The following is a 10618-nucleotide window of genomic DNA, read 5'->3' on the forward strand; positions in this document are numbered from 1 at the left end:
CGCACAGCGGCATTAGCACCGACATCCCTTCCACCCTAAAATGCCTCCTCAACTGATTCCATATCTTCACTGTGGACTGCACCACCGGGCTCCTTGAATACCTACTCAGAGCCTTTGGCAACACTGCCATCACCGTAGCCCTCAAGCTAGACCCCTTGCAAGATTTCTTCTCCATCCTAACCCACTCTACCCCTTAGCAGTCCCTCAGTGCTAGTGACAGTCCAGATGTTGTGCTCAAGTCTCAGAGTGAACTACTATGACACAAAAGTGCTGCAGGTAAGCCTCGGCTGACACCTTTTATTGAGATACTATTCTCACAATTATAAAACTCCTGCAGAACTTCGGAAATAGGAACAGGAGTAGGTAATTTGGCTCCTTGAGCATGCTCGCCAATCAATTAGATCATGACTGATCTTCTATCTCAACTCCATTTTCCTGCAATATCCCCATATCCCTTGATATATTTACTATCTAGAAATCTATCAATCTCTGCCTTGAACATTCTCAATGTCTGAGCCTCTACAGTCCTCTGGGGTAGAGAATTCCAAAGATTCACCACCCTCTGAGTGAAGAAATTCCTCCTCGTCTTGGTTCCAAATGGGCTGCCCCTTATTCTGAGACTGCGTCCCCTGGTTCTAGATTGCCCAGGCAGGAGAAACATCCTTCCTGCATATTCTCTGCCAAGCCTTGTAAGAATGTTGTATGCTTTAATAAGATAACCTCTCATTCTTCTGAACTCTAGAGAGTACAGGTCTAGTCTACTCAAAGTCTCCTCATGGGACAATCCCGCCATCCCACAATCAGTCTGGTGAACGTATGTTGCATAGCCTCTACAGTAAGTGTATTCTTCTCATACAAAAACAGGAAATGCTGAAAAAACTTAGCAGGCTTGGCAGCATCTGAGGAGAGAGAGACAGAGTTAATGTTTCAAGTCCGTACTCTTCTGGTATATTCTTCCTTAGGTAAAGAGACCAATGCTGTATGCAATACTCCAGGTGGGATCTCATCAAGACTTTATACAACTGCATCAAGATCTCTTTACCGCTGTGGGGTTGGTTTATCTCAGTGGGCTAAACAGCTGGCTGGTAATGCAGAACAAGGCCAGCAGCGCGGGTTCAATTCCTGTACCGGTCTCCCTGACAAGGTGCCGGAATGTAGCGAATAGGGGCTTTTCTCAGTAACTTCATTGAAGGTTACTTGTGACAATAAGTGATTATTATTATTACTCAAATCCTCTCGCAATAAAGGCCAACATGCCATTAGCCTTCCTAATTCCTTGTTGCACCTGGCTTTCAGCGACTTATAAACAAGGACATCCTGGTCCCTTTCCACATTAACAATTCCGCATTTCTCAAGAGTTTCAGAAATACTCTGTATTTCTGGCATCAGGGCTGGGATTCTCCCCTACCCGGCGGGGAGGGGGGTCCCGGCGGGATGGAGTGGCGGGAACCACTCCGGTGTCAGGCCGCCCCAGTTGTGTGGGTTTCTCTGCACCTTTAGGGGCCAAGCCCTCACCTTGAGGGGCTAGGCACGCGTTGGAGTGGTTTCCGCTCCACCGGCTGGCATGGAAGACCTTTGGCGCCACGCCAGCCAGGGCCAAAAGGACTTCGCCAGTCGGCGGAAGTCCGCGCATGCACGGGAGCGTCGGCCATGGTGAAGACTGTGGCCGAGGCGGAGGGCCCCGATCGCGGGCCAGGCCACCGTGGGGGCACCCCCCGGGGCCAGATCGCCCCGTGCCCCTCCCCCTTCCAGGACCCCGGAGCCCACCCGCGCCGCCTAGTCCCGCCGGTAAGAGAGGTGGTTTGATTCTCGCCGGCAGGACAGGCATTCCTGCAGCGGGACTTTGGCCCATCGTGGGCCGGAGAATCGCCGGGGGGGGCCGCCGACCGGCGCGGCACGATTCCCGCCCCCGCTGAATATCCGGTGCTGGAGAATTTGGCAGCCGGCGGGGGATCGGAGAATCCCGCCCCGTAATACGATTACTACAATAGGATCGGTTTACCTCATTGGCTACACAGCTGGTTTGTGATGCAGAGCAAGGTCAGCGTGGGTCCAATTTCCATACCGGCTGAGGTTATTCATGAAGGCCCCGCCTTTTCAATCTTGCTCCTCACCTGAGGTGTGGTGATCCTCAGGCTAAATCATCACCAGTCAGCTCTCCCTATCAAAAGGGAAAGCAGCCTATGGTCATCTAGGACAGTGGCGACTTTACCGTACTACATTAATATTGGAGCATCAAAATGTACAATCTAAAATCTTTTTAAAATTACTGTTCCATGGAACAAAGGATTCCCAGGAGCCGTGTTGGCAGTCTAAGGGTTAAAATTATATTGAGTGGGAGCTTTTGTGACCATGTTTGTTCCAGGTACAGACTGGAATGGCTTCAAACCACACATTTCGGCATACAATCGGTTTGCTTTTCAACTAAGTCTCAGCACGATGAAATGCATTATTTCAGATTGAAAAGTAACTGGTGTCATACTACACTGCCTACACATTGAAGTCTTTATGCTGGCAGTGCTCCTATTTCCTGATTTACAATATTGATGCCAGTATGAAACTGCAGCACAAGCAGGTCCAAGAGGGTGAGCTTTTATAACTAGTTTTGCGCCATTAATCAGATAGATTTAGACATAGCGACCTGACAATGTTTTTTAAAAGGCTTGCATTTGTTGATTTACCTGCATTGTTTTCATAGTGTACAGTATATATAAAACAGTGACTGTACATTTGAGGGTAGCTTGCAAATGACTGCAGAAATGGCTTTTGCTAAGACATTGATGCACAATGAGCCTAAAGACTTCTTGCATGTCATAGAATCACAGAAGGATCTTTTATGGCCCATTGTCCCTTTACTCGTTCCATTAAAGAGTCATATCATTAATCTCACTCCCCGACTCTTTCCCCAACAGATTTCCTTTTAAAATATAGCCAACTGCCTGTTGAAAGTCACTAGTAAATATGCTTCCACCACTTCCAATACATTCCAGAGATGGTAGCATGGTGGTAATGTCATTTGGCTACTAATCCAAGGACCCAGGTTAATGCTCTGGGGACATGGGTTCAATTCACACCATAACAGGTGCAGTGTAAAATCCCACATTAATAAATCTGGAATTGAAAGTTTGTTTTATAATAGTGCCAGGAATTGATCCCTGATTGTCAGGAAAGGTATCTGGCTTAGCCAACTGAATCTACAACAACATATTATATTTAAATAGCACTTTGAACATAATGAAATGTCCTAAAGCACTTTGCAGGGGCACTAAAATATAAAGTATTGACACCAAGCCAGGTAAGGAAATATTAGGTCAGATGACCAAAAAGATTTGCTCAAAAGGGTATTGTTTAATCAGTGCTTGAAATGAGAAAAGCAAGGCAGAGATCGATTGGAAGTGAATTCCAGAGCTTGAGGCTCAGGCAGTTGAAGGAATGGGCACCACTGGTGCAGCAATTATAACTGGAAATCACAATGGAGGGCATAGTGGTAACGTCACTGGACCAATAATTCAGAGGCCTGGGCTAATGTTCTGGGAACAAGGGTTCGTATCCCACTATAGTAGGTAGTGGAACTTAAATTCAATATAAAGCCTGTCTCAGTAATGGTGACAATTATAACGATCGTGAATAGTTATAAAAACCCAACTGCTTCACTAAAATCATTTAGGAAAGGAAATCTGTCATCCGTACCTGGTCTGGCCTACATGTGACTCCAGTTACCACAGCCATATGTTTGAGTCTTAACTGCCCTCTAAAATGGCCAAGCAAGGCGTTAGGTTCAAGGGCAATTAGAGGTGGGGAACAAATGCTGGCCTCGCCAGTGATGCCAGCATTCCATGAAAGAATATTTGTTTAAAAAGGAGTGCAGTCATCTCAGAGGGTTGTGGATTGGAGGAGATTACAGAGACAGGGTAGGACAAGGCTCTGGAGGAATCTAACAACAAGGGTGAGAATTTTAAAATCAAGATATTTTTGGACCAGGAGTACTAGGGTGATAGAGGAACAGGACTTGCTATGTTAAGACACAGGCAGCAGAATTTTGGATGACCTCAAGTATAGGATTTGATGGTCACATTGACCATAAAGCAGTCAGGCAGAGTAATTGAGCACAGTATCTGTGGCACAGTTGATTTTTGTAGTGGGTGTGGTATTATTCTTGCCTCTGTGCCAGAACGTGCAGGGTTCAAAGCCTGCTCCAGGCAATCTTGAGGAGTGAAAACTTGTGCTCTGGTTCTGAATTAACATTCATTAGGGTTCCTTGTGTTTTGCAGCTACGCACCTCCCAGAACAATATTGCAGGAAGACATAGTACAGAATATTGGCTCACATGGGAGCCCAAAAATAGCTTCTCCCTGCTGAAAGATGATCCCACCTTATTGACCAGCATAGAGATGGAAGGGCAGTTCATGTCGTGGCACGCCAGGCAGTGGATGGAGATCCTCCCTCCAGTGCACACCCTCCCTCCAAGGGAAGGGGGGCAAGGACTCGAGAGCGGCGCCCCCTGAACCCGTTGAGTGGGACGCCGCAGAAATTGAAAGTTGCCGCATGGATGGACTGACAGATGGTGTTTATATCTTCAAATACATGGAAACATGGTGGCGGCACAGTGGCTAGCACTGCTGCCTCACCACGCCAGGGACCTGGGTTCAATTCTGACCTTGGGTGACTGTCTGTTTGGGGTTGGCACTTTCTGCCTGTGTCTGCTTGGGTTTCCTCCCACGGTCCAAAGATGTGCGGGTTAGGGGGATTGGCCACGCTAAATTACCCCTTAGTGTCCAAAAGGTTAGGTCGGGTACTGGGGATATGGTGGGGGAGGGGGAGGGAGGAGGCCGTTCGGCCCGTCGATCCTGCTCCACCGTCCATTGTGATGATGGTTGATGAATTAAATGGGGGGGGGGGGGGGGTTTGTGGCGTAGCGGGGTTAGCCACAAAAGCTGAACCACGTCATGTGGAAGGTTGAGTAACGACCACAACCGACGGGGGGGACGGGACAAGAAAGGGAAAGGGAAAGAGGAAGAGGAAGGAAGGAGAGAAGAGAGAAGGGGGGCGGTGCACATGTTGCTGGAGAGCTGGAGGGGGCAGCAGCGTGTGAAAGCTGCTCTATAGGAAGGCGATCAAAACCGAAAGAGGAGGACGAGAGAGAGAAGGAAATCAGGGGAAAGAAGAAGAGCCTTTTTTAAATATAGAAAACAAAATTATTTTTGTTTGTAAATAACTCCCATCGGAAATCGCACGTGATTTTTCCCCCCCCCCTCTCTCTCTGTGGAAAAATCTTTGACACCCAGTGCGCCGGGTGAATGAGCGGGGAGAGCGCGCGCCGGTAAAGTTGAAGTGGCCCGGGCGGCGGGGAGGGACTGAGGGGAGGGAGCCGGCCAGCGATGAGGGTGAAAGTGGGCTTCCTCCTGCGGAGTTTGCTGATCGTCGGCACTTTCCTGGCGTTGATGGGGCTCTGGTCCAAGCTCCTCTCCTCGCAGGGCGGCGGCGACAACCCCTTCGAACGGCAGATGGTGAGTGAGGGTCCCGCCCGGGGGGGGGGGGGGGTGCTGAGGAGGGCGGCGGGTCGTTACCATGGAGACGGGGGGGGGGGGGGGTGTGGTGAGGAGGGCGGCGGGTCGTTACCATGGAGACCGGGGGGGGGGGGTCTCTGGGGGTCTCCCCTCCGCAGCCTGGACCCAACTTATGTTTATCCTCAACCCACAACAAATCGGCTCATAGGTTTGTTTGTGTTTTTTGTGCCCCCTTCCCTTCTAATTTTATTTTCCATTAAAGAGGGGTGGGTGGGGGAACTAACGGGTAAAATTGGGTCAGACTGAAGCTGAGGCCTGATTCCAGGCTCCAAGATGTGGCTCTGACTTGTGGTACGAGTTTCCAGAGCCTGCCTCTCTTCATCAGGTGCACGGAGGATGTGAAATCTCCCTGGGGGGGGGGGGGGGCTTTATACACCGGTTGCAAACTCTGAGTTAATTTTTTTCTTGAACCTCCCTCCCCTATCCCTCTCCTCCCTCCTTATCCCTCTCTCCCTCCTTATCCCTCTCTCTCCTTATCCCTCTCTCTCCCTGCCCCCCCCCCCTCTCTCTCCCCTGCCCCCCCCCTCTCTCTCCCTGCCCCCCCCTCCCCTCTCTCCCTGCCCCCCCCCCCTCTCTCTCCCTGCCCCCCCCCCTCTCTCTCCCTGCCCCCCCCCCTCTCTCCCCCTGCCGCCCCCCCCCTCTCTCCCCCTGCCCCCCCCCCCTCTCTCCCCCCTGCCCCCCCCCTCTCTCCCCCTGCCCCCCCCCCTCTCTCCCCCTGCCCCCCCTCTCTCCCCCTGCCCCCCCCCTCTCTCCCCCTGCCCCCCCCTCTCTCCCCCTGCCCCCCCCTCTCTCCCCCTGCCCCCCCCTCTCTCCCCCTGCCCCCCCCTCTCTCCCCCTGCCCCCCCTCTCTCCCCCTGCGCCCCCCCCTCTCTCCCCCTGCCGCCCCCCCTCTCTCCCCCTGCCCCCCCTCTCTCTCCCCTGCCCCCCCCCTCTCTCTCCCTGCCCCCCCCCTCTCTCTCCCTGCCCCCCCCCCTCTCTCTCCCTGCCCCCCCCTCTCCCTGCCCCCCCCCTCTCTCCCTGCCCCCCCCCCTCTCTCCCTGCCCCCCCTCTCTCCCTGCCCCCCCTCTCTCTCCCTGCCCCCCCCTCTCTCTCCTGCCCCCCCTCTCTCTCCCCCCCTGCCCCCCCTCTCTCTCCCCCCTGCCCCCCCTCTCTCTCCCCCCCTGCCCCCCCCTCTCTCTCCCCCCTGCCCCCCCTCTCTCTCCCCCCCTGCCCCCCCTCTCTCTCCCCCCCTGCCCCCCCCCCCTCTCTCTCCCCCTGCCCCCCCCCTCTCTCTCCCTGCCCCCCCCTCTCTCTCCCTGCCCCCCCCCTCTCTCCTGCCCCCCCCCCTCTCTCCCTGCCCCCCCCTCTCTCTCCCTGCCCCCCCTCTCTCTCCCTGCCCCCCCCCCTCTCTCCCTGCCCCCCCCCGCTCTCTCTCCCTGCCCCCCCCTCTCTCTCCCTGCCCCCCCTCTCTCTCCTGCCCCCCCCCTCTCTCTCCCTGCCCCCCCCCCCCTCTCTCTCCCTGCCCCCCCCCCTCTCTCTCCCTGCCCCCCCCCCTCTCTCCCTGCCCCCCCCCCCTCTCTCCCTGCCCCCCCCCCCCTCTCTCCCTGCCCCCCCCCCCCCCCTCTCTCTCCCTGCCCCCCCCCCCTCTCTCTCCCTGCCCCCCCCCCCCTCTCTCTCCTCCCTGCCCCCCCCCTCTCTCTCCCCCTGCCCCCCCCCTCTCTCTCCCCTGCCCCCCCCTCTCTCTCCCCTGCCCCCCCCCTCTCTCTCCCCCTGCCCCCCCCCCCTCTCTCTCCCCCTGCCCCCCCCCTCTCTCTCTCCCCTGCCCCCCCCCTCTCTCTCCCCCTGCCCCCCCCCTCTCTCTCCCCCTGCCCCCCCCCTCTCTCTCCCCCTGCCCCCCCCCTCTCTCTCCCCTGCCCCCCCCCTCTCTCTCCCCCTGCCCCCCCCTCTCTCTCCCCCTGCCCCCCCCCCTCTCTCTCCCCTGCCCCCCCCCTCTCTCCCCCTGCCCCCCCCCTCTCTCTCCCCCTGCCCCCCCCTCTCTCTCCCCCTGCCCCCCCCCCTCTCTCTCCCCCTGCCCCCCCCCCTCTCTCTCCCCTGCCCCCCCCCCCTCTCTCCCTGCCCCCCCCTCTCTCCCTGCCCCCCCCTCTCTCCTGCCCCCCCCTCTCTCCCTGCCCCCCCCCTCTCTCCCTGCCCCAGCCTCTCTCCCTGCCCCCCCCTCTCTCCCTGCCCCCCCCTCTCTCCCTGCCCCCCCCTCTCTCCCCGCCCCCCCTCTCTCTCCTGCCCCCCCCTCTCTCTCCCTGCCCCCCGCCCCCCCCTCTCTCTCCCTGCCCCCCCTCTCTCCCTGCCCCCCCCTCTCTCCCTGCCCCCCCTCCCCTCTCTCCCTGCCCCCCCCCTCCCCTCTCTCCCTGCCCCCCCCTCCCCTCTCTCCCTGCCCCCCCCCTCCCCTCTCTCCCTGCCCCCCCCTCCCCTCTCTCCCTGCCCCCCCCTCCCCTCTCTCCCTGCCCCCCCCTCCCCTCTCTCCCTGCCCCCCCCTCCCCTCTCCTCCCTGCCCCCCCCTCCCCTCTCTCCCTGCCCCCCCCTCCCCTCTCTCCCTGCCCCCCCCTCCCCTCTCTCCCTGCCCCCCCCTCCCCTCTCTCCCTGCCCCCCCCTCCCCTCTCTCCCTGCCCCCCTCCCCTCTCTCCCTGCCCCCCTCCCCTCTCTCCCTGCCCCCCCCTCCCCTCTCTCCCTGCCCCCTCCCCTCTCTCCCTGCCCCCCCCTCTCTCCCTGCCCCCCCCCTCTCTCCCTGCCCCCCCCTCTCTCCCTGCCCCCCCCCTCTCTCCCTGCCCCCCCTCTCTCTCCCTGCCCCCCCTCTCTCTCCCTGCCCCCCCCCTCTCTCCCTGCCCCCCCCTCTCTCTCCCTGCCCCCCCCCTCTCTCTCCCTGCCCCCCCCCTCTCTCTCCCTGCCCCCCCTCCCTCTCCCTGCCCCCCTCCCTCTCTCTCTCCCTGTCCCCCCTCCCTCTCTCTTTCCCTGTCCCCCTCCCTCTCTCTTTCCCTGTCCCCCCTCCCTCTCTCTCTCCCTGTCCCCCCTCCCTCTCTCTCTCTCCCTGTCCCCCCTCCCTCTCTCTCTCTCCCTGTCCCCCCTCCCTCTCTCTCTCCCTGTCGCCCCTCCTCTCTCTCTCCCTGTCCCCCCTCCCTCTCTCTCTCCCTGTCCCCCCCCCTCCCTCTCTCTCCCTGTCCCCCCCCTCCCTCTCTCTCTCCCTGTCCCCCCCCTCCCTCTCTCTCTCCCTGTCCCCCCTCTCCCTCTCTCTCTCCCTGTCCCCCCTCTCTCTCTCTCTCTCTCTCCCTGTCCCCCCTCTCTCTTTCTCTCTCTCCCTGTCCCCCCTCTCTCTCTCTCTCTCTCCCTCTCTCTCCCCCTCTCTCCCTCTCTCCCTCTCTCTCCCCCTCTCTCCCCCTCTCCCTCTCTCTCCCCCTCTCTCCCCCTCTCTCTCTCCCCCTGTCCCCCCTCTCTCTCTCTCTCCCCCTGTCCCCCCTCTCTCTCTCTCCCCCTGTCCCCCCTCTCTCTCTCTCTCTCCCTCTCCCCCCCTCTCTCTCTCTCTCTCTCTCTCCCTGGCACCCTCCCCTCACTCTCTCCCTGCCCCCCCTCCCTCTCTCCCTGCCCCCCCCTCTCTCCCTGCCCCCCCCCTCTCTCTCTCTCTCTCCCTGCCCCCCCCCCTCTCTCTCTCTCCCTATTTTGCTCCTCAGCCCATTTTCCATTTACTGCCCCTGCCGCTGCTGTGTGGTGTAAGCAGTTGGGTCTCCCCCTTTAAAAAAAAAACAATCGAAAAGGTTTGATTGAAAATATTTTCAATCCTCATTCCTCCCCACCCAACTTTCTGCGTTTCTATAATATGTTTTTTTTTTACTCTTTCAAAACATGCACCAAACCAGCAGGCGCGCGCGTTGCCTCACTTTGTAGAAGTCAAGTTGAATGGCTTTTATTCCTGGCAAATATTATTTCAAATTCTTTGCGCAGAATAACTATAAACCTGTTCTCTTTGCCAGCCTTGCCCCAATTCCTTGATCTGCTGCTTATGCCAGTTAGCTTTAATCCTCTCGGGAATGTGCTTTGCCTCTTTCAGACACAAGTTTGTTTCTTCCCTACCCCCAATCAGACGACAGTCATGCTGCCACTTATATTTAGCTATTTGATTCTTTCGGAGGACTTCACTGTGATAGACAGTAGAAGGCACTGCAATCTGTTGCATTCAATTAGATTATAACTTTGGTTTACATAGTCTGTATCCTAACCCACTACTTTGTGGTTGACCGTACTTCTAAGTAAACCTGTGTGCTGTTTTGCTCGTTTATTCTTTTTCACGCAAGAATTGACCTTGGGTCAACAAGTCACTTTTAGGCGTATCAAATATAATTTGGGGATATCTAATGCCATCAAGATCAAAATTTCATGATTGCCAGGTGAAGAAATCCTTGTTGGTGTACGTGTTTCAGAATCTTTTTTACGGCATGAATAGTCGGAGAAAATAACTTGAAACATTGACTTTTTAATCATTTTCAGATGTGAACAACATATCAGACTACCTCTTGTGGGGTGTGTGTGAGATTTTTAAATACATCTATTGAATTATTTTAAAGTCAGTTTGCATATTGTAAAATTTATAGCACTGTCATGTATTATGCATAAAGGACAAAACTTTGGATTGTAGCATCTTAACGAACCAGATCTTGAATCTTCCTCCCTGCATCCCCCCATTCCCTGTTTGAAATATTTTTTCAAAAGGCAATTGATTTGGCATGGTGGCACATCCTGCAACAAGTACCCATGATTTTCGCCACAAGGCATTCTGTCTGAGGCATTGCTTGAAGCCCCAGTGGTCAACATTTTAATGAGCACAATGATGACTGTTACAACCCTCAAGGAGGTCACTGCATCAGGACTATCAGATTCTCTGTGACCTCCACTGAATATGAACTCCCCCGGTAACGAGAGGGCTTCCCTTTAACAGGGGGTTGGATCATTAGTATAAAAACCCCGGCCTGGACGCGGGTCGGGGAGGGAGACCCTTCGGGGAGTGGAGAGCTTGCATATCGTAAATAAAA

The 10618-nt window shown here is 56.2% G+C and overlaps 1 protein-coding gene across 3 annotated transcripts in view; it reads left to right on the forward strand.

Moving 5' to 3' along the window:
• The first annotated feature begins 5050 nt into the window (after positions 1 to 5050).
• The window catches only part of galnt7 (UDP-N-acetyl-alpha-D-galactosamine: polypeptide N-acetylgalactosaminyltransferase 7), a 186613-nt gene continuing 181045 nt past the window's right edge, over positions 5051 to 10618 (forward strand). For 2 of the 3 annotated variants that reach the window (XM_072515757.1, XM_072515759.1), the window contains exon 1: positions 5051 to 5507. In XM_072515757.1, the coding sequence (XP_072371858.1) occupies positions 5379 to 5507 (129 nt within the window). In that variant the 5' untranslated portion in view covers positions 5051 to 5378. The remainder of the gene's footprint in view (positions 5508 to 10618) is intronic. The other variant, XM_072515758.1, reaches the window with a different exon arrangement.

Source organism: Scyliorhinus torazame, chromosome 9, assembly GCF_047496885.1.
Source record: "Scyliorhinus torazame isolate Kashiwa2021f chromosome 9, sScyTor2.1, whole genome shotgun sequence".
Taxonomy (NCBI): Eukaryota; Metazoa; Chordata; class Chondrichthyes; order Carcharhiniformes; family Scyliorhinidae; genus Scyliorhinus; species Scyliorhinus torazame.